General features: G+C 70.5%; 4 protein-coding genes across 4 annotated transcripts; all 4 read right to left on the bottom strand.

Annotated features, from left to right (window-relative positions):
• Window positions 1-289: 289 nt before the first annotated feature.
• On the bottom strand, window positions 290-4,827 carry LOC148591308 (uncharacterized). Its single transcript, XM_088537831.1, has 13 exons — window positions 4,784-4,827; window positions 3,052-3,180; window positions 2,923-2,997; window positions 2,798-2,853; window positions 2,412-2,705; window positions 2,159-2,338; window positions 1,567-2,075; window positions 1,389-1,485; window positions 1,200-1,305; window positions 880-1,051; window positions 676-832; window positions 416-526; window positions 290-316 (listed from the first exon to the last, which is right to left on the bottom strand). The coding sequence occupies exons 1-13, from the start codon at window positions 4,797-4,799 to the stop codon at window positions 290-292; spliced, it is 1,929 nt and encodes a 642-aa protein (XP_088393957.1). The 5' UTR covers window positions 4,800-4,827.
• Window positions 4,828-6,023: 1,196 nt separating this feature from the next.
• DMTN (dematin actin binding protein) lies at window positions 6,024-8,865 on the bottom strand. Its single transcript, XM_088537778.1, is given in 15 exon segments — window positions 6,024-6,145; window positions 6,233-6,313; window positions 6,393-6,581; window positions 6,583-6,617; window positions 6,701-6,749; window positions 6,840-6,904; window positions 7,070-7,175; window positions 7,265-7,374; window positions 7,445-7,597; window positions 7,710-7,766; window positions 7,839-7,947; window positions 8,022-8,066; window positions 8,164-8,319; window positions 8,401-8,475; window positions 8,811-8,865. Coding segments are annotated over 15 exon segments (1,362 nt in total). The 5' UTR covers window positions 8,829-8,865; the 3' UTR covers window positions 6,024-6,031.
• Window positions 8,866-15,316: 6,451 nt separating this feature from the next.
• On the bottom strand, window positions 15,317-17,839 carry FGF17 (fibroblast growth factor 17). Its single transcript, XM_088537830.1, has 5 exons — window positions 17,808-17,839; window positions 17,632-17,668; window positions 16,513-16,690; window positions 15,674-15,780; window positions 15,317-15,601 (listed from the first exon to the last, which is right to left on the bottom strand). Exons 1-5 carry the CDS (start codon window positions 17,837-17,839, stop codon window positions 15,317-15,319), a joined length of 639 nt encoding a protein of 212 aa, XP_088393956.1.
• A 2,500-nt stretch (window positions 17,840-20,339) lies between these two features.
• NPM2 (nucleophosmin/nucleoplasmin 2) lies at window positions 20,340-21,042 on the bottom strand. Its single transcript, XM_088537829.1, has 5 exons — window positions 20,994-21,042; window positions 20,818-20,912; window positions 20,641-20,754; window positions 20,470-20,563; window positions 20,340-20,407 (listed from the first exon to the last, which is right to left on the bottom strand). Exons 1-5 carry the CDS (start codon window positions 21,040-21,042, stop codon window positions 20,340-20,342), a joined length of 420 nt encoding a protein of 139 aa, XP_088393955.1.
• Between the last annotated feature and the right edge of the window lie 140 nt (window positions 21,043-21,182).

Below are 21,182 nucleotides of genomic sequence, written 5' to 3'. Positions count from 1 at the left end.
GGACACCTGGGGACCTGGGCACCCGTTTTGGCAGGGACAGAGCTGGCAGCAGATGAGGTTGCACCAGGGAATTGGGCACCACAACTGAGAAACTGGAAACCCACAGCCAGGAACTTTATAGATAGATATCTATATAATGTATATAAAAATAGATACACGGAGTTATATTGTTGATAGCGAGGGTTAAAAAACCAAGTTGGTCCCGCACGATCCACGCGCGGCACCAGTGCTGTGCGGAGAGATGCCCGGGCCCGGCAGAGCTGATCCTGCCCTGGCGCCGGGGCACTGCTCACGGGCCAGACTTCATCTCCCACTCCTGTAAATCCCTGGATTAGGGGCTGCCCCGGGGGGGTCTCGCGCTGCCGCCAGGCCCCTTAGATCCCGTGTGCCCCTTCTCCCGTGCCCGCTCCCGCACCTTTCTCCTCCGCAGCACCTGGCCCTCCGTGATGCCGGTGGCAGCGGGCGCTCTCTTGGGCGCACTCTTGGCCGAGGCCGCGCGCTTGAGCAGCGGCCTCAGGAAAGAGCCCTGCCAGGAAAAGCAGAGCAGGGAGAGGCGGGAGGGCCGTGCCCAACCCCAGCGGGCATCGGGAAGAGACCCCCCCTCTCCACCCATCCAGCTTCCCAGCACGCAAAAGGCTGGATGCGGCTCCGCTGCCTGTTCCATGGCTCTCCTACCTCGGAGCTGGCGGCCAGGTGGCCCTTGAGGGACTTGCCGAGGGCCAGCAGGTTCAGCTCGGAGCCGGCCCGCGGGCGGCCCTTGGAGCGCTCCGGCTGGCCCCCCTTCTCCTCCATCCTGGGGACGGCTCTTTTCCCTGCCAGGGCAGCGGGGAGCCTGCGTGGGCCGGCGAGAGGCAGCGCGGTGCCAGCGCCAGCACGTGCCGTCCTGCCCGCGCCGGCTCCGAGCCGCCCGCATCCCTACCCATGAGGAAATCCCAGCGGTCCCGGGGCGCCGCGCTCCCGGGGAGCGTCAGCGTGCGCTGCGAGTGGAAGAAATCCCTGTGCTGGAGCGCGGGGCTCTGCTCCGGCGGCTGCGCGCGAGGAGCCGCGCGGGCTGCGGAGCGATGGCGCCGGTGACACCGCGGCCTCCCCGGGGCGCTGAGCCCAGCGCGGGCGGCACTTTGCGGGGATGCAGGGGAGCAAGGAGGGGATGCGGAGCAACCGCAGCCAGAGGGATCCCGGCAGGACCGGCCCCTGCTCACCTGTATGCGGTGGCGTGGGCCTGGCCGCGGCGCTGGCACCGGCGGGCACAGCGGACAGGGGCCTCCTGCGTGTCTTGGGGGCCGCCGCGCGGTCCAGGCTCTGCTGCTGCCAACGGAGGCCGGAGAGCAGCCCGTGGGCGAGCGGCCGGCGCGAGCGGCGCGCGCGGCGCGCGGTGCCGGCTGCGTTACCAGCTGCTGCAGCCGCTGGGCGCTGGGGCCGCGGGGCTGTCCCGAGGGCTCGTCCATGTAGGCGTTGGGCATGGGCAGGCGGCGCAGCAGGAGGCCCCTGTGAGCGGGAGCCGAGGGAACCCGTGGGTGCCGTGGCCACGGGCGCCCCACGAGCATCCCGGCCGGCAGCGCCGCTTACCCCGCGTCGCCTCGCACAGTGCTGCCCGCAGCGGTGCCATCGCCGGTGGGCTCCGCTGCTCCCATTGCCCGTGGCATCTTGAGCTGCGCATCCCTCTCCTCATCGGAGCGGCACTGCCCGGGGCACATGGGGCTCCGGTGGGGACGTGGGGACCGTTGCGAGCCAGCAGGGTGGCCGCTCGCCTCCAGTGCGGCGAGCTGGCGAGCACCACGGTGCCGCTGGTGGGTGCCGGTCCCCGGGCTCCCGTCACATCCCGCGGGCGCTGGGTGGCACGCGGGGCGGCGGGTGCCGCGGGGCACGGGGGACGCGCGCAGGGCCCCGCGCTGCACCGCGTGCCACAGCCGCCGCCAGTGCCCGCCGAGCCGGCCCGCCGGGATGCCACCGCGATCCCCGTCCCCGCGGCCGGCATCGGCGCCGCGTGGGCTGCTCCGCGGCAGGCGGCACGGGGACGGTGCCGAGCGCAGTGCCGGATGCTGGATGGGGGATGCGCTGCCCACCTCCTGGATCACCTGCCGGCGGAGAGGCAGCGTCGCGGCCCTGGCGCCCGCGGGCTCCGCGCGCCGCGCTCCGCCGGGCTGCGCCACCTCCAAACCTTCCGCCAGTCCTCGGCGTGCTGCCGGCTCGCGAAGCCGATGACGAGCGCCGCCCCGGCCGCCACCGTCACCTTCAGCTCGTGCTGCACCCGCTTGCCGGGCTTGGCCCTGTAGGCGACGCGGCAGCCGCGCAGCTCCAGCCGCAGCAGCGGCTGCAGGTCCTTGGCGCACTTGAAGCACTGCGGGCGCAGCGGGGGGCTGAGCCGCGGGGCGCTGGTGCCGGGCCGCGCGGTGCTCGCGCGGGGCTCTCACCAGCAGCACGTGCTCCCTGACGATGAAGAGCTGCTTCGCCCAGCGGCCCAGCCAGCGCCGCCTCCAGAGGAAGGCGCAGAGCTGCGGCTCGGCGCGGCCGGGCGCCTCGGCCCCCGCGGCCGGCGGCCGCCGCAGGTAGTGCGCGCGGTCCTTCACGCGCTCCTCCTCCTCCTCCTCCTCGCCGTAGGACTCGTAGTGGCTGCTGTCGCTGTCGCCGCGGGGCTCCCCGGCCTCGGTGTGCGCCCCTGGGCACGCGGGCTCCGTGTCCTCGTAGGAGTCAGTGCCCGGCGGGCTCTGCGCGCGGAGGGGATGCTCAGCCGGTGCCGTCCTGCGGGATGCGTCTCTCCGGCTCCCGCCTGGCCCTGTCCCGTGCCACATGCTCTTACCCTGCCGGGCGAGCTGGCACGCGTTCGCCCTCCCGGCGCATCCAGCATCCCGGAGCCTGTGCGGGAAGCAGGGTTAGGGACAGAGCTGGGCACCTCTGGTGACGCCCCGCGACGCGGCCACTCACCCGTGTGGGGCCGCACGCCGCCGCCGTCCGAGGAGGGCGCGAGGCAGCGCATGATCATGTACTCGGCGTCCTCCGCTGCGGGGCACGGCGCAGTCCCGGCCCGCGGCGCCGCGCCGCCCGCGCGCTCACCCGGCGGCATCTGCAGGCGCCGCAGGAGCTCGGCCACCGAGCGCTTCCTGGCCTGCGCCGCGGCGCTCAGGTTCTCCCGGTCCAGGATGAGCAGGAAGGAGCGCAGGTCCGCGAGCAGCTTGTCCAGGTCTGCAGGGGACGCGGACGCGTCCCCCGGGAGCCGACACGGGCCGGGCTGCAGCCCCGAGCATCCCCGACGCTCCCTCTGCATCCCTGCATCCGGCACCGGTGCGATGCCCCCGGAAAGCCCTTCCTAGGCCCCGGCGGCAGGGGGAAAGACGATGCCAGAGCCTGGGAAGTGGAAGGGTCACGACGAGGCCGGGCAGGGAGCACCGGGCGGGAGGAAGGAGCCAGATGCGGCCACGTGGGATCAAGGGACACGGGAGAAGCCGGCGCGGAGCAGCCGAACTCGCGGGGACGGGTCACGGAAGGCCGGCTGTGCTGGCCGGGGAGCGCACGCTCACTGTCCCTGCCCGGGGGAGCACAAACATCTGGCGGGGCCACAAGGCAGAGCAATGCCGGAGCTGGGCCCAAACATCTGGATTTCCCTGGAAACCGGGCAAGGAAGGGGGGGGACTGACTCTGGGTGCATCCCGGGAGGCTGGCGGGAGAGGCCGGGGCAGGGGCTGGCAGGAGAGGAGCCGAGGGCACCGCGCGGGAGCGGAGGGGCCGGGAGCAGCCCCCCGTGCCAGGGGTGCCTGGTGCTTCCTCTCCCCTCCCTCCCTCCCTCCTCTCCTCCGCCCAGGCCGAATTCCTCGGCAATGACATCTCCGGCCACGCGCTCCCCCCGGCCCTCCATGCGCATCCTGCTCTCCTGACCTTCCCGTGCTCCCCACCCCGGCACCCGCCGGCACCCACGACCGGGGCTGCCGGGTGGCCAGTGCCGAGCGGTGCCGCCACCGCGGGTCCCCTGCTCGCCCTGCTGGCCACCACCACCAGGGCCAAGGAAATGCAGTGGAGATTAAAAACAGCTGCCTGCATCTCCATGGGGAGAGACATCAGGAAGGAAAACAACCCCCTAGTGCACGCACACACGGGAATCTCCGAGCAGAGTGGCCCGTCCCACAGGTCACTGTCCCCATGCACCCGAGCGGGGCGCCGCGGTGCCCCGCGGACGGTCCCGCAGCCCTGGCCGCCTGCGGTCCCTCGGGTGCTCCGCGCTCGCCAAGCGCCCGATGACTCAGAGCGCGAGGCTGGACACGAGGCCGCTGCAGAGGCCGGGGTCCCTCCTCGGGGCCGCGCGAGCGCGCGGGGACGGCGCAGGGTGCCCCGGAGCCAGGGCACCGCGCTGGGGGCTCCGGAGCCTGCCCTGCCGGGGGCACCCCGTGCCCGCTGCCGCGCGCGCCGCACCGTGTCCCCGCTCACGCGTGTGCACCCGTGGCCCCATCGCGTTCTGCACCCTCCCGCGTCCCGGCGCCCCGGCCCCGCTCTCCTCTCTTACACACATTCCCCCAGCCCAGGCAATCCCTATCCCTCGCTGCACCCTCTCCGCGTGAGCTCCCGTGCCTGCACCCACTTGTCTGCTCACGCCCCCATCGGGCACCCTTCGCCTTCACCCCTGCCCAATATCAACCTTTTGCCCCCCTCAAACCCCTTTGCACCCTCTCTTTTCCCCTCCCGTGCACCCAGCTGCACCCCTTGCACCCGAGCCCCGCTGCCCGCTGCCACCCTTAGCTCTCGCCCTGTCACCCCCTGTCGCCCGCCCGGTCCCCCTTGTCCCCGGCCCCGCTACCTCTCTGCCGGGCCATGGTGCGGGGCCGCTCACATGGTGCCGGACCCGGCCCGGCTCGGCCCGGCCCGGCGCCGCTCGAACCGCCCCGCGGGCCCCCAGCGCGGCCCGGCGGGGAGGAGGGAGGGCGGGGAAGGCTCCGCATCCTCCTCCTCCTCTTGCAGCACCACCGCCATCTGCAGGGCACGGCCCGCCCGGACGCCTGGGCCCCTTGCCCGGCCGTGCCTCGATTTCCCCTGCGGAGGGAGGGAAGCAAAGCGCGCGGAGCCGGGCGGGTAAAGCCATTTCACCTTTAATTATAAGCAAAAATCACTCTCACACGGAATTCTCTGACACCAGCAAATAAAATAAAATCTACCAAAACAAAGTGAATCACTGTATTCAAATCAGAAAACAACCCATATTTATATATATATTTATAGATATGTCATTCGGAGATGTAGCAGTGAAAGGCAAGAATGGGCCAGTGATTTCCCGATAAATTACATTCTTTACATCCCAACAAGGTCTAGCGGCTGGGGAGTGGCTGGAAACGGAACCTGGGGAGTGGGGGAGCCGGGGAGTGCGGGGGGCAGAGGGGGCTCTGCCCCAAAACGTGTGCCCGGAGCGCGGCCGGGAGAGGGAGGTGCTGCCCACGCCGCCCTCTGCGCCCTGCCCTTCTCCAGCAGCCGCCCTGACGCCGGGTGATGGGCGAGCAGCGCCCGGGCTGCATCTGCAGCCAGGGAAAAGCCCGGCCAGATGCAGAGCGGCTCCGCACGAGCCCTGCCTTCCGCCCGCGAGCCTGCTCCCCTCCGCCGGCCGCCCGTCCCCGCTGCGTCGAGGCGGCTCCGGCCGTGCTCTCTGCCAGCCCCAGGGTGCCCCTGCGCCGCACGGCTTGTGGCAGTGTCCAGGTCGGGGTGGTCCTCGCCGCAGGAGCTGGTCCCAGCGGATGGTGACGGGGCAGGAGGGGAGCCAGGCGGGCGGGAGCCCGTCGGCCTCGGGGCTGTCCCCGCGGTGGCGGCGGTGGCACAGGGGGCACCCGGGGCAGCGGGAGGTGCGTGGTGGGGGGGAAGCCCCCGGACGCCCCCAGCCCGTGGGCACAGAGCAGGGCCGGGCACGGGGGTCCTCCCCGCTGGGCCAGTCCCGGTGCCAGCGGGAAGCCGGACAGGAACGGGGCAGCCGGGAGGGCACCGGGGCGCAGGGAACAGGGACAGGGCGGGGGGTCCCTAGGGATCCCGTTGGCGCGCGCCGAGGCGCTCGGAAGAGGAGGGCTCAGAAGAGGAAGGCTTTCTTCTTGAGCTCGTTGCGCTTCCACAGCGCCAGCTTGCTGAACTCCTCGGGGGGCATCTCGAAGACCCGCAGGAAGTCCTCGGGGGAGAGGTGACGCTGCAGGGCCGGGGAGGGGGGGACACGGTCACATTGGGACACCCTTCCCCAGCCCTGGCCCACCCTTGTGCCCGCCTCGGCGCCCACCTCGAGCCTGGTCCTGTCCACGCCGGGCGGCAGCTTCACGCGACCTCTGTTCGTCACCATGAGCATCTCGTAGGGGTAGATCTGCATGGGGCAGAGAAGCCACGTCCTCCCTCTGTCCCCTGCTTGCCCGTGTCCCCCGCGAGCCCCCGGCCCCTCTCACCTTCTGCTCCAACATGCTGGGCAGGGAGTTGCCTCTGTCCATGCGTCCACGCTGGCCGTTCTGCGGGTGCAAAGCCTGTGTCACCCTGCCAAGGGACACCCGCACCCGCCCAAACGATGCCCCCCACCTCCCCGCTGTCCCCCCTCTTCCCTGCCCGCTCCCGGCATACGTCACCGTCACGCCAGGTCCCCGCGGTGGCAGCCGGGCGAGCGCTCACCTGCAAAGCTGAGGGAGAGAAGGGAGCGCGTGAGCCCTGGGGACGTCCCCGCGGGTCCCCCGCCCCAGGGACAAGCGGCCCCTGTGCTCACCCGGGCTGCCCTTGTCGCTGCTTGCAGAGCCGAACTCCGCTGATTGCAGCTGCGAAGGAGAGGGGACAGCGTCGGAGCGTGGCCAGGGCCAGGCCGGCACCGGGCCGTGGCCACCGTGTCCCCACGCGGGACCACCTACCCGGGTGAGGGTGCTCCTCCCGGAGGCGGGCAGCGAGGAGCTCTTGTAGCTCCCCAAGTGCAGAGCTGCAAGAGAAGCCGGAGGCCGTCAGTGCGGGACGGGAGCCAGAGCCGGGGATGCCCCAGAGCCAGGACATGATCCGGCAGGATGGGGGGGACAAGCCAGGTGACACTGGCACCTCCAGCAGAGCCCACAAGAGCCAAGCGGGCACCTGCGCCCACCCCACGTACATGTGTGGAAGGGCGTCCGGTCCGGCAGCGAGCGGGTTTTCCTGCGGATCGGGAGGGATTTCTCCATCTCCTCCTTCAGGATGAGCTTCCCGAGGTTGGAAGTGACCTGGGGGCAGAGGAGCACCAAGAGGGTTAGTGTCACCGTGTCCCCAGCACCTCGAGGCTCTGGCGACCAGCCGCCGGCTCTGCCCGCACCTTGCTCAGCTCCTGCCGCTGCAGCTCCCGCAGGTTCTTCATCTCCTCGGTGAGATCCTCCTCCTCCTCCTCGCCCCGCTTGGACGCCATCCGCCTCCGCCACTCGGTCTCTGGAGGGGAGAGGGCGCATGAGAGCGGGTCACCGTCCCCTCGCCCGTCCCCACGGCGCCCCCAACCTACCCACGACGGCCAGGGACGGGGGACACGGCCAGTAGTCGGTCTCGATCTTGGCCGGCTGGTTGGGGTCTGGGGGCTGCGCCGCCGGGAACTTGGACGATTCGATGATCAAGTCCTCGATGAGGTGTTTGCCGTGGTGGGCGCCGGGGTGATGCTCTGCACGGGGTGGCACGGGGATGAGAACAGCCCACGGTGCCCCCCGACCCGCGGTGTCCCCTCCCCACCGCGGTGTCCCCTTCCCCCCGCGGTGTCCCCCCGCCGCGCTCACCTCTCTGCCTGTAGATCGGAGGCTTCTTGTAGATGTTGAGCTCCGCGGTGTCGGTCTCTGCACGGGGAAGAGGGGTGAGCGCAGGGATGGGGACGCGGTGGGGGGTCCATGGGGGGGTCCGGACCTTACCGGGGCGGTGGAAGTGCTGCACGCTGCTGCGGGCCGCGGGGCCGCCGGGCCGCGGGGCGCCCTGCGCGGCGCTGCCCGGAGAGCGGCTCTCCAGCCATTCCCGGATGACCTGCGGGCCGGTGAGGAGCGAGAGGGAATCCCGGGATGCGCAACCCCCCCCGCCGGTCCCGGCTCCGCACTCACCTCTGGGGACGGAGGAGGAGAGATGGACTTAGGGGACAGGGAGCGCTGCGGAAAGCAAAGCGGGGTCTGTTGGCTCCGTGCGCCGAGCCGGGACGTCCCCGGCGGCAGCGCGGGGACGGGGGGACGCGCCGCGCGCCCTCACCTCCCGGCTCCGGGGCAGCTCCACGTGCTCCATGAGCGAGTAGGTGAAATGCGGCTCATAGATCATGAGGTCGGGCCGCTCGATGTCCAGGATGGCCTTGTCCTTGGGGATGGCCGCCAGGTCCTTGTAGCCCAGCACCTCGTTGTCCATCTTGGCCTGGCAGGAAGGGGACGCTCTTGGCGCTCGGGTGGCCGCGGGGGGATTCGAGGGGAGCGCGCGGGCCGAGGCGCCGCTCACCACGATGCTGGAGGGCGATCCCGGCACGCTGGAGCCGCGGGACGAGCAGACGCTCCCTGGGGAGGTCAGCGGTTGCTGGAAGGAAGAGCGGGAGCGTGGCCAAGCGCAGCCCATGGGCTACGTGCCGGGGGAGACCACGGCGGCACCGGGGACACCGTGCGCGAGGTGCCCCTGGGGACGGGGAATTCCGGAGCACCGCTCCAAGCGGGGGTTAAAGCGGCTTTCCCAGGACACGTGTCCACTAGATGGTGCCACCAGGCTGGGCTGGGAGGAGGGGGATGAGGGGAGGAAGGCTGGCCAAGGGAGAGGGAGCCAGCAGCAGCGCGGGGGACCCCCTTGCCAATGCCCGTGGCCACCAGCCAGCCCCCGCATGTGCTCCCCATCCCCTGCCATGCGCAGGCGCCGCTCACCTTCTGCAGCCTTTCCATGAGCCGTGGGCTGGGGGGCTGTGTCAGTTACAGAGTCCTGCGTGGGGACGAGAAGGGGCGTTCGGGGCCACGGCCACCCCGGGGCACCGGGGCCAGGCCAGGACCCTCCCCAGTGCACGATGCTGCGGGGCCACGAGGTGCCCACGGCCCCGCTGCACACGCTCCCGTGGGCACCACAGATCCCATCCAGAGGGCTCCGGGATGGGATGAGGACTGGGAAGGGATTTGGGGGGATCGGGGGCCCCACTCACCGCGGCCCCTGTGGCTCCGCATCCCTCGGGCGGGCTGGCGCTGGCTGCTGCCGCTGTGGGGACACAGGGGACTTGAGTGAGCGCCGGGCCGGGCTCCGGCACCGCTCCGAGCGCTGCTCCTGCCGCACCGGCCAGCAGCGGCCAGCGCCCTTGGACACGGCCCAGGCGCTCAGCACGCGCTCCCGGCTGCCCCGTCGGAGCGAGCGCTGCCAAGTGGGGTTTTCCGGGAAGCCCCGGAGCAGCTTTTGCCGGCGCCGAGACCGCGCATCCCGCCCGGGACGAGCGGCGGGTCGGCAGCGCGCGGAGCTTCCTCCTCGTCTGCCTGCTCACCCCGGTGCCCGGAGGCTCCCGGCGGCTCCGAAGGGCTTCCCGGCCGCACCGTGTCCGTGCGGCGGCGGTGGCTGCTGACGCGCGCTGCCCAGCGGGGCAGAGCTAATGATGCCTTTTGTCCCCAGCGGCCGGTGGCCTCGAGAAGGCTCCAGCGGGAGCGGGCCGGGCCCCGTCCCACGCGGGGACGACCGAGCCCTCACTGGGCCCTAAGCCCCCAACAAACACGTGCAACAAAGGAGAACGTTCCCGATTTTCCTCAAACTGCCCCTTTCAGGCGGAGGCCGCCCTCCCGGCCGAGCCCTGCTCCGAGCAACCCTACCCCGTGATGCTGCTGCATCCCAAGCCTGGGGAATCGGAGCAGCTGGGAGCGCGGCCCGGGAGAGCAGCAGAGAGGGAGCCGGGTTGGGGGCATCATCCAGCACCGGGATCCTGCTCCCCGCTGCCCGGGAGGGGACATGGGGGTGCTCCGGAGCCTCTGGCCCTCCCTGCTCCATGCGGTGCCTGCATGGACCGCTCGCTCCTCTGGGACCCCCAGTGCAAAAATCCACCCCATCTCAGCGCTGGCCCCACAGGGCCAGGGGCTCACGGCGCTTCGGGAGCTGCACTGGACACGCGGCGAGGCGGCATCATCCGGGTTGTCCCCATGAGCTCCTGCTTCCCACCAGTGGCCGGAGCCGGATTGCCAGCATGGTGGCCACTCCGGCCAGGCCGGTGGCCACCTCGTGCCGGAGCGGCTCGCAGCACCAGCCCTACCTGCACAAGGGAGCGTGCGGTGCGGGCGGACAGAGGCCAGAGACGCACATGGAGCGAGAGCAGCCGCGGGTGGGGGGACGGGGCTGGCGCAGGGCTGCGGCACGGCCGGGGGACACGGTGGCGCGGCCGGGGGACACGGGGACACCTTATCTGCGGGCAGCAGGGAGCCACCGCCCCAGCGCTGCTGCCCGCAGAGATAAGGGCAGCGGGGGCGGCCCGGGCCAGCTCCGCGTCGCAACCACGCGAGCGGGGCCGGCGGCGGCTCCGCTGCAAGGAGGGAAAGCCGCTGGGAAGAGGAGGACGGGAAGAGGAAGAGCAGCAGCCCCAGCCTTCCTCCCCTCCCGCTCCTCCTCTGCGTGCCGCCCTCTGCCATTCCCACGCTCGCCCGCCGCCCGGCCCGGCCTCGGCCGCAGCTGCCGCGGAAAAAACCTCGCGGCAGGAACAAGCAGGGGATCCGGCCGGGTCACAAGTTCCCGGAGCAGGCGGAGAGGGAGAGCCCCGGGGACACGCGGCACTTCCCGACCCGGCTCCTCCTGCCGCCCGCTCCGCGCTGCTCCCTCCTAGCGACGCCACCAAATAAACAACTGCGGCCCCCGGGGACCCCCCCTTGCTGGCTGCATCCGTGGGGAAACCGAGGAACGGTGCCCAGAGCAGCTCAGCGGTGCACAACAAGGGCAGTCCTGATGCAGGGGTGATGGGCTGGAGCAGCCCCAGCCCTCCCGGTTCCCTGGGCATCTCTAGCAGGGCAAGTGGGATCCTACCGGCAACTTGATCCCAGCGGGAGAGCCGGAGGGAGGCCAGGGCAGCGGATCCCGGGCTGGCTCCGCGCTGGTATCCGGTTCCTCCTTTGTCCTGGTTCTCGTCCCCTCTGGCCCCACAGGAACCTCATTGCGGAGGGGAGCCGACCCCCTGGCTATTGAGGAGCCCATTCCTTCCATGCCATTTAACTCCGTGCGGGAGGGAGGGCTCGCCAGCGTTAAAAGCCACCAGCTGCCAGCGGGAAGCGCCTGGGATTTTCCATCTCTCGGTGCCGAGGGTGCAGCGGGGCGAGTGGGGCAGGAAAAGCAGGTCAGCACGGAGCCGGGAGCGAGCGAGCATCCCACTGCTCACTGCATCCCAACGCCCAGGGATGCTCCGAGCCTCCCTTTCTCAGGAACCTGGGGGCAGTGGACAGCAATCCACATTCCCTTTCCAGTAGCAGATGGAGGTAATGGGGGCATCTCCACCTGCTGCCCCCTCTCTGTTCCTTCCAGTGACTTGGGAACCCTGGACTGACCTGGGCCAAACCCGCAGGATCCCAGGCCCCAGCCCTGCTTGGAGTCTTCGACTGCCCAAGCCCCCAAAGCAGGTGACAAGCCGGCAGTGGGGACAGGTGCCGCTCGCCCTCGCAGGCCTGGGGACCTGCCCCCACGCGGCCCCGATGGCCATGCTGCAGCCCGCAGCGGCTCACGTGGCGAGTAATCCGGGATTAAAGCGGGATTAGCCTGCTCATCCTGCACACACAGGGACCCAAGGGGGCTGGAGGGGGGTCCGCGCGGGTGCCAGCGCAGCCTGTGCCCGGCCGGCTGGGGACCTGGGGTCTCCAGATTGTCCTGCTCCAGGCATAGTGACCCCAGCCCCTGCTCGGCCCTAGGGGGGTCCTAGGTGCCCCCAGCAGCTCTGTTGGCCTCTACCAGTCCCTTCCTGGCGGCTGCCACCGCGGGTGTTCCCGGGAGAGGCCGGGCTTAGCCCTGCCGGAGCCGCGCTGCTCGCTCGCCCACGGCCCTGGCTGTGCCCGGCACCTGGGATCCCCAACATGGATCCCCGGCCCCTCTCCCGCCGGGCTCCGAGGGGCGCTCCAGCCCTTCCGTACTCCTCCCGTGGGTGCCAGTGCTCCCCTAGCTACGGCGCTGAGGCTGCAAAAATTCGCTGCGCAGGTGGCACCGGGGGCAGCAGGTTGGGTCCATCCCGCTCCCTTGGGAGAGGCTGCAGGTGGAGGCAGGGGGAGCCTCTCTGCTCCGGCTGGGAAGCGCCGAGCACCCACCGGGAGGGAGCAGGGACCAGGGAGAGGGGACGCCGGTGTTGGCGTGGGGGATGCAGGTACCAGGATGCAGGAGCCGGGGGGAATGCAGGCGCTGGGGGGGATGCAGCCTCCACGGCACGGCCGGAGCGGCCGGGAGGCAGCAGGGAATATAAAGAGCAAAGCGGAGAGGGCGGCGGCAGCACCGGAAGGTCGAGGGGAAAAGCAGCGGGGCCCCCTCCCGCCCCGGGCCGTCCCGGGGCCGTCACTCACCCCGTTCCCATGTCCCCCGGGCCGCCGGCTCGCCGCGCTGCGCGCTCCCTGCTCGCTCCCTGCGCGCTCCCGGCGCGCTCCGGCCCTGCGCGGGTATCTGGCGGCGCCAGCGCCGGGGCTGCGCAGCCGATAACGGAGCGGCGGCGACGCGGACCCGCGTAACGGCGGGAGGGGGGGACTGGGGCGGGGAGGGGGGGTCCGCGCCCGCCCCCGCCGCCGCCGCCGCCTGCGGCCCTTTCCCGACACGGGCGGCGGTACCGGCATCATGACGAAGCAGGATGGCACCGGCGCCGCCGTTCCCCGCCGCAAAGCGGCCGCGGGGGGAGCGCGATGGTGCCGGCGCCGCCCGGGGTGGTGGGGGGGTCCTCAACGCCCCCTCCCGCTCCGCGAGCCCCCCCCTCCCGTCCCGGCCCGGCGGGGAGAGCCCCCCTACCCTTCCTGCACCCTGGCAGCGCTCCAGGCTGGGATGCTCCGGAGCGCCTGGGATCGGGCAGAGCAGGGAGGGCTCCGGCCGCCCCCGCGGCTCTGCGGTCCAGATCCCCCCCGCGGCTGCCGGCCGGGGGTGGGGGGCGGATCCGGCCCCCGGTGCTGCGGGGTGCCCGGCGCTGCCCCCCCGCCTCCCCGCAGCCGGTGCCCGCCGGGGCCCCGTTACCGGCAGCCGCGGCGGGGCCTGGGCACGGATGGGGGCCCGGCGCGGGGGGAGGAGTCTGCAGGTGCCCCCCCACCCCGCGTCGGCGCCGGGCCCGGCCGCGCTTTGCTCGCTCCCCGCCCGCCTCGGGGGGACCCCAACCCCAGAACCGCCCCCGCTGCCGAGGCCGCGGGGTGACCGCTCCGCCCGCCCGCGCCCTTCACCCCGCTGCCCGCAGGCCCCGCTGCGGCGGGAGGGCCCGCGGCCACCGCGGGGGACGGGGAGCGGGGACGGGGGCCGCGATGGTGCGGGAGGGGGGCGCGGGGCCAGGTCCTACCGTCAGGGGCGGCCGCGGCGGGCGGCGGGCGGTGTCGCCTCCCCGGCAGGAGCCACGCGCGCGCGGAGCATCCCCGGCTGCGCCGCCCCGCGCGTTGCTACAGCGACCGCCTCCCGCCGCCGCCGCCCCGTGTCCCCCCCCCCGCAAAAGGCCTTTGCAGCAACGGCCCCGTTGCGGGGAGCGGGGGGGGGGGGGTCCCCTTTGCAGCGCAGCATCCTTTGAGGGGGGGTTGACGGTGGGGCAGCCCCACGGCGCTTGTCCCCAGGGACCTAAGAGACCCCCCGTCGCGGGCACCTGTGGCTTGGGGACGGAGCAGAGGGGCAGGGACCAGAGCGGGCATCGTGGCCACCCTCCCTGCTGGGGCTGGTGGCCCTGGCAGCAAGCGCCACTGGCAGGGTGGGTGCCAGCATCGCCCCCACCTCGGCCCTTCATCCCGGCCGGCATCGCATCCCCCTGACACCCCCCGTCAAAGCAGCGTGGGGGAAGAAAAACCCTTGGAAAAGGCACGGGGTGAGACACCCTCCAGTGCCCCTTCTGCACAGGGAGCTTTCCTGGCCCCCCTCCGCCCCAGGTCTCACCTCAAAACACAAGAATGAACCAGTGTGAGGTTTTTCTTCCCCAGCCATAATTAAAAAGGAGTCGCCCTTCCGAGCCCTTTCTATGCTGGGAGGGCGAGAAGAAAGAGAGGGGAGGAAGGGGAAAGCCCTGAAAGAAAAGAGAGGAAGGGCTTGGGAAGGAGAGGAGAAGGGGAAAAAAGGGACGGGGGGGGGAAAATTAAAGCGGAGATCGCACAAAGGGAACTCCTCTACCTTTGAAGCCAGGGCTAAATTGGGGAGGGGGTGGTGGGGGCAGAGCAAATCGGCCCTTTCTCAAAGCGCCCCGCTTAAAGAATGTCTCAGATTCCTGCGGGAACAAGGAGCTGCGGCCGGGAGGCCGAAGGAAACAGGAGGGCAAAAATTAAGCCGAGCGCGCGGCTAATTCCCGCCGGCACACCTGGGCCGCCCGCGCCGGCGCATTGTTCGCCCGGAATTGCCGGGTGTTGCGTTTCGCCGCTGCTTTAAAGCTTCATTTAACTCCCACTGTTATAATTTGCTCCCCGCTGTCAGTGCCCCCGGCCGCCCGCCGGATCCCGGCCCCTGTGGCCGGGTGAAGCGGCGGGGAGGCGAGAGCAGCGCTCCGGACAAATCGCTTTTATTCGCCCGAGGGCTTTCCCTTCTTTATATACACAGATAAACTCCCCAGTCTAAGCGTTTAGGCCCTAAACTGACTTACAATGTTATTTATGGAAGGGGCGCAGCTCATGGCCCTGGCAGAACGAGCAACCCCCAGATTCCAGCAGGTTCCTCCGGCTGCGGCACTGCTGGAGAGGCGCTTCCTGGTCAATAAATAACGGGGGCCACGGGGACAAGTGGTGGCCCCGCTTCTCCGTGTGGTCCCATGAGCCCGGCGCTCTCCTGGGTGTTGTAGGGGCAAAGCACGCACTGAGCGTGCGGGAGATGCAGGAATGGGTGGTCGGGAGGGATGTGGAGGGGCGCTGGGAGCGGGACGGAGCCGGCATCGCGGCTTGCAGACCCTGGCGGTGCAGGAAACTTGTCCAGGGTGCAGCGACGGCTGCTGGGGACGATGGCACTGGGCAGTGGATGGGGGTGTCCCTGGGATGTCCCCAGCATCTTCAGAGCTGGGGACCACAGAGCAGCCCCAGCACCGGGTACCACGGAGCATCCCCCCGTTTTGAGCAGCACGGAGCAGCCGTGGGTGCCGTGAGGCTCTAAGGACACAGGGATCCCGGCACCAGCTCAGCAAGCAGCGCCTGCGCCCCAAGCTCCTTGGTGACAAAAACAGAGCATTGTCCTTAAAACCACAAAAAAAGAGGAGGAGAAGAGCGCCGGGGCGCGCGCGGCGAGGCCGGTGCGGGCGCTACGCGCGCGGGGCGCGCTTGGTGCGGCGCGGCGGCGAGGACGAGCCCACGAACTCGAAGTGCTTGCGGCGCTCGCCGCTGTTGGGGAAGGGCGGCGGGCCGCGGTAGAGGCGCTTGATGAAGTGCGCGTCGCGCTGCGTCTGGCGGCTGCGCGCCGCCGGCCGCGGCCGCCCGCGCCGCGTGAACGCCATGTACCAGCCCTCGTAGCGCGCGCTCCGGAAGGCCGTGTAGTTGTTCTCCAGCACGATCTCCGTGAAGACGCACTCCTTGCTCCTGCCGTTGGGCTGCGGGAGAGGGAGCGTGAGCGGCCGGCAGCGCCGGCGGCGCCGGGGCGCGCGGGCGGCCGCGGGACTCACTTTCCCCACGAGCTTGCCCCGCTTGCTCATGCAGATGTACTGCTCGCTCTCGGCGCCCTTGATGCGCACGCGGCTGCCGAACGTGTCCGTCTCCACGATGAGCTTGGCTGCGGGGAGAGCGAGACCGTCGGGGTCCCATCCCATCCCAGGATCCCATCTCCGGGAATGGCGGCCCCTTCCCACCCGGCACATCCGCGCCGGCAGCCGCTCCATGGCCCTGCGCTCGCCCGGCTCCCTGGGCACATAAATATTTCAGGTGCTGCCGCCAGGCGCAGGCGGCGGCCGCCTCTCTGCTCAAAGTCACCGTTCTTGAGCAGGGAGAGATGAGGAAGCGAAAGGCTCGGATATAGGACTCGGAAAATCGATATAGGACTCGGAAAATCACTGCTGTGTGAGGCTCGGAGGAAAGCGCCTTCGGAAACGCGGGGCCTGGCCGTGTGGCTCCCCTGGGAGCTGTTTTGTTAGGGGGGAATTGCGGGATGCCCGGGAAGGCCCCGTGCTGTGTGCGGGTGTGAGCAGAGGGATTGGGAGGTGCCCAGGAAACCCTGAGCCCGCAGGGGAAGGGGGATTTTTTTTCTCGGTGATGGGCAAAAATTATCCAGATGGAAAAAGGAGCCCTTTAAATGGCGCCAGGCCAGCACGCACAGCCCCATCGATCCATCTCCCGGCAGGGCTGGAAAGCCGATGTTTCACCGGGGCTGAACTCGGTCCCTGAGCGGCTAGAACTGACCCGAGAGCCACGAGCAGCGCGGGCCAAGCTCCCGAATCACCATTCCGGGCCGGGAAAACGGGGATGCGACCGGCTCCAGCAGGGCCATCCGGCGCCCGCGGGTCCCTACCGAACTTGTTGCCGTCCTCGGCGGTGGCCGTGATGCGCTTGCCGGTCACCTGGACGTGCTTGCCACTGGTCCGACTGTAGAGCTGGTACTCGCGGATCTGCCTGCGGCTCAGCTGGTCGGTCATGGCGCCCTGGTCCCTCACGTACTGGTTAAAATTAGGAGACGGTTGATTCTCCCCCTTGGTTTGCAACGGGAAAAATAAAGTGAATTTGCTTGGGACAGCCCACGGCAAGGGGACGGCGGGCGAGCGGTGGCCACCGGGATGCTCCCGGCCGGACGCTCACCGGCATCTCCCACTCGGGGCTGCCGGGTGCTCGTGGTGCGGCCTTGGCCACGAGCAGGATGGTGCAAATCCCTTGGAGCGCGCGATGGCTCCAGGCCCAGCGTTCCCGGTTGTGGGAATACGGCAGGGATAAGGTAGCGCCAGCACGCGCTCCCGGCGACCTCCGCGACTGCTTGGGAAGGAGCATCCGCGGCCCGCGGTGGCACCCGCTGCTGCCATCGCTGCCTGCAGGAACCGGCCACCCTGTGTCCCTCAGGGCACCGTGGGGACCCGGCCGCCACCAGCATTGCGGTGCCTGGGGCCTCCTTTCCCGCTGCATCCGCTGTGGAGTCTGGGGCCGCCGGAGGCCCCGCTCCGTCAAAGGCGGCTCCCTTCCCTTCTCGCTTGCAAAGAAATAAAGGCATTTCCCTTGGGGGGAAAGAGGAGAGAAAAGGGTGCCGAGCGTGCCGGGGGCGGCCGTTTGTCCAGGCACTGCCGATGTGGAACAGTGCGTTTTAATAGCGGCCGCTTTTCTAAAGCGCACAAAAAGCGGCGGCATCTCCACGGAGGGGGGGACACGGCGCTGGGGCCGGCTCCGCTCCCTGCGGGCGCTCAAGGCTGCCGGGCTTGGCACGGAGCGGGAAATGTATCCGCGGGGAGGCAGCGCCCGCTGACCTTGCGCGCGCGGCGGCAGCGAGCGGCACGCGGCGAGCGCGCCCGGAGCGGCCCCCGTCCCCCCGGGGGTTATTCGGGAGCAAAGGGCCCGCGGCGCTGGGTCGCGCGCCCGCCAAGCCGACGCGTCGCGGGCACACAGCGAGTGCGGGTTGGGAAAGCAGGGAGAGCGTTCGGCGACCTACCTGCGTGTGACAGGAGAACAGGAGGAGCTGCAAGCACCTGCGCTTCGAAACAAAAGAGAAAGGGAGAAAAACGGCGCTTTGAGGGCGAGTTTTGCTCTTTCGGTGCCTTCCTGCCCGCCCGCGCTCCCGGCAAAGTCCTGCTGGACGCGCGGCGAGGAGAGGCAGTGCACACTTACAGGGAGAGGCGCTGCGGGCTCAGGGGCTGCATGGCCCCGGCCGGACCCGCCGGCCACCGGGACGGGCGCACGGGGGGCCGCGACCGTCCCATCCGCGTCCTCCTCGCGCTCCGCTCGCTCCGAGCCCGGGCTCCGGGTGCGGCTCCTCCGAAGCCACGTGCGGCGTCGCTGGCCCGCGAGCCGGGGCTGCGTCCGCGGTGCCCCCCGCCGCGTCCCCAGCCCATGGGCCGCCCCGGCGGCCGCTCCGGTGGCCGGTGCAGGCGGGAGCCGCCAGCTCCCGCGCGGCCGGCCCCGCGGCGGCCTTTAAAGCGCGGCCGAGGGGCCGAGCCTCCCCCGGGAGGCCGAGGGGAGGCCGGTCGCACCTAGCGGGGGCCCGGAGGGAGGAGGGACGGGGGAGGCGGGGAGGAAGGCTCCGTGGATGGGGGGTCCCGCCAGGCCGCGGGGCCACACGAGGGGTCGGGCAAAGCCCCGGCGCTGCCGCCGTCCCCTCGCGCTGCCGCCGCTGCCTCAGTTTCCCTGGGCGCAGGAGGCGACGTGGAGCCCCCGAAAGCAGGGGCGGATTCGCTGCTGACGCCCCCCTTTAACCCTCCCCGGCTGCTTTGGGGGCAGCCCAAGCGCCCCCCACCAGGTCCTGCCATTCCGCGTTTCCCTCTAGGAATGGCCTGAGCCTCCCCCCAGCCGGGAGCTGGTGGCTTGGTGGAGGCTCAACCCCCCGGGCAGGGGCTCAGCATCCCGCCGCTCCGGTGCCCAGCGATGACGGACGCGGCTGCGGATCCGTCATCGCTCCCGCGGAGCCGTCAACGCACCGGGGGGAGCTGCCTGGGGCAAGCGGCTCCCGCCGGGCGCCGAAAGCTGGAGGGGAGGGGGCCGCCCGTCAAACCCTCGCGCCGATGCAGCCCCCCGGCCACCCCGCGTGGGGCTGGGGGCCACCTGGGCCAGCTGGCGCGGGGGTTGTCCCCACCACCCACCTGGAGCGGGATTAGAGCAGCCTTTGTGGTGCGGGAGGCAACCCGGGCCCACAGCAGCGCCTGCAACCCCGTGCGGGGCGATGGGCTCCAATGGGCCCCTGCTGCTCGCTAATTCCCCCTTGTCCCCTCCAGGGTGGCACTTGTCACCCACGCGGGGACATGGCCCGGAGCCGGGAGCCACCGGATGCTCCGAGGATGCTGCAGGGTCCTGCGCTGAGGATGCCCCCAGAGCAGCTCCCGGCCCCACTGCCGTCCCGGCCTCTGCAGGGAGTAGTGGGAATTGCAGCGCTGCAGCCGGTGCAGCCTTTTCCAAAAAAGCAGGAGCTGGAGGTGCAAAACGGAGCCTTTCTTTGGGGCCAGCATCAACCAGCGGGTCTCGTGTGACCCTGAACGCCAGCGGTGGCCGTGGGCTCCTCTGCGCTGGGCTCTGGAAGGGAAGGAGAGGTGCTGGCAGAGCACGAACGCGCTCAGGCCACCCCAGGCCCGCAGGGTCCCGCTCCCCCTTGCCTGCATCCCGCTGCACCGGGCGCTACCGCCTCGGTGCCGCCTTCCTGCCCCTGCTGCAGAGCGAGGCCCCGGCCCAGCCCGGGGCTCCCCGAGCTCCTGGCACTTCCCAGTGCTCCGGGTTGGGAGCAGCGGGATGGGAGCAGCCCCTTCCCTGGCACTGAGCTCAGCTGGGATCAATCCCGGGGAGCTTGGAGCCGTGGATGCAGCCCGCCAGCTCCTACCTTGCCGGGAAGGGCGTCCTTGGAGGCGACGTTCCTGCTCGAGGAGAGGGAGCGGGCTGGGACGCGGAGGGTCCCGGCGCGGGTGCCCGGCGTGTCCCGCCACACTCACCGCTCCTCCTCCTGCTGCCTCTTCTAGGGGACAGAGGCAGCTCTGGAGCCGGCAGCTCCACAGGCCCCGCGGGGGCTCCCAGCCCCCTTCTCCCAAGGGCCATCGGCGCCTGCCTTGGGGATCATAGAGTCATGGAATGCTTAAGGTTGGAAGGGACCTCTAGGGATCATCTAGTCCAACCCCTGCACACGCAGGGTCACCTAGAGCACGTGGCACAGGGCTGCGGCCAAGCGGGTTTGAAGATCTCCAGAGAAGGAGACTCCACAACCTCTCTGGGCAGCCTGTTCCAGGGCTCTGGCACCCTCACTGGGAAGGAATTTTTCCTTAAGTTCCTGGGGAACTTTTGGTGCTTCAGTTTGTGGCCATTTCCTCTAGTTCTGTCAGTGGCCACCAGTGAGAAGAGGCCGCCCCATCCTCCTCACTGCCTCCCTTGAGGTACTTCTAGACACTGCTCAGGTCCCTCTCAGCCTTCTCTTCTCCAGCTGAACAGGCCCAGCTCCCTCAGCCTCTCCTCACAGGGCAGATGTTCCAGGCCCCTGATCATCCTTGTAGCCCTGCGCTGGCCTCTCTCCAGCAGCTCCACATCCCTCTTGTCCTGTGGAGCCCAGAACTGGACACAATACTGCAGAACTGGACACAATACTGCAGAACTGGACACAATGCTCCAGAACTGGACACAATACTGCAGAGGATGTGGGGATGCTGCCCCGCTTGGTGCCCTGCGGCGCTACATGGGGGACTCCTCCGCAGACTCTTCCTCCTCCTCCTCCTCCTCCCAGGACACACTGGACATCACTGCGGAGAGGCCGGCTGAGCGTGGGACACGCGGGGGCCCGAGGGCGCCCATGGCTCCTTACGGGACACGTGCTGCCCGCTGACGGAGACGGAGCCAGAGCCGGCGCGCAGGCGGAACGTGATGGGTGGCGTCTGCTCCAATCCCACCAGTGTGGCCTGCGGGAGAGGCGCGTGGCAGGGACGTCCCCGCGGTGCCACCTTCGCGGTGTCACCCCCACGGCGTCCCCACTCACCATGGGCAGCACCGAGGGCTTCAGCGTGGCGAGCGGCACCGGGGCGCGCGGGCCCTCGGGGACCACGACCTCCAGCACGTGGAACTCGTCCCGGGCCGTCTCCCCCAGGCAAACCTTGGGGATGGAGGACACCTCGCGATGGCACCGCGTGGCCCCCGGGCACACGGCGAGCCCTACCGTGCGCAGGGCCAACTGCTGCTTGTACGGCCACTCGTCGGGGACCTGGAAGGTGCAGGAGGCGCTGGCACCGCTCAGCCCGCGGACACAGCAGCCTCAGCGGGGACACGGGGACACCGGGGACGCCGCGGTGCCCCCTGGCCACACCGAGGCCGCGCCTGGGGCCCGCTGCTCACCCCATATGAGGGACATGGGTCTCTTGGACTTGCTGCTGGTGAGGGACATGGTGGCAGGTCCCTGCACAGGGACAGGGGCATAAGGCAAGGAGGGGACAGGGGCTCCCACAGCAGCCCCAACTGCAGCCCCTGCCCCAGCTGCGGCTTTTAGAGGCCCCGTGGCCTCTGCCCACCCAATCAGCCCCCGGG

The sequence above is a fragment of the Tinamus guttatus genome, unplaced genomic scaffold (assembly GCF_059628265.1).
Source record: "Tinamus guttatus ecotype Peru unplaced genomic scaffold, ASM5962826v1 Tinamus_guttatus_pri_ptg000866l, whole genome shotgun sequence".
Lineage (NCBI taxonomy): Eukaryota > Metazoa > Chordata > Aves > Tinamiformes > Tinamidae > Tinamus > Tinamus guttatus.
The sequence above is the reverse complement of the archived record's forward strand: the minus strand, read 5'-3'. Positions and strand labels throughout refer to the sequence as shown.

Bases quoted from the DNA above. Each gene is read 5' to 3' on its own strand.
- LOC148591308 (XM_088537831.1), bottom strand. The intron at 2,706-2,797 runs GTAAGAGCATGT...CTCCGCGCGCAG, and splicing joins GTGCCAGCTCGCCCGGCAGG to AGCCCGCCGGGCACTGACTC. The intron at 2,339-2,411 runs GTGAGAGCCCCG...CTGCGCCCGCAG, and splicing joins TCAGGGAGCACGTGCTGCTG to TGCTTCAAGTGCGCCAAGGA.
- FGF17 (XM_088537830.1), bottom strand. From the start codon at position 17,839: ATGCAGCCCCTGAGCCCGCAGCGCCTCTCCCT. The intron at 17,669-17,807 runs GTAAGTGTGCAC...TTCGAAGCGCAG, and splicing joins AGCCCGCAGCGCCTCTCCCT to GTGCTTGCAGCTCCTCCTGT. The intron at 15,602-15,673 runs GTGAGTCCCGCG...CCTCTCCCGCAG, and splicing joins GGGGCAAGCTCGTGGGGAAA to CCCAACGGCAGGAGCAAGGA.
- NPM2 (XM_088537829.1), bottom strand. From the start codon at position 21,042: ATGTCCCTCACCAGCAGCAAGTCCAAGAGACCCATGTCCCTCATATGG. The intron at 20,755-20,817 runs GTAGGGCTCGCC...TCCATCCCCAAG, and splicing joins AGCAGTTGGCCCTGCGCACG to GTTTGCCTGGGGGAGACGGC. The intron at 20,564-20,640 runs GTGAGTGGGGAC...CCTCTCCCGCAG, and splicing joins AGCCCTCGGTGCTGCCCATG to GCCACACTGGTGGGATTGGA.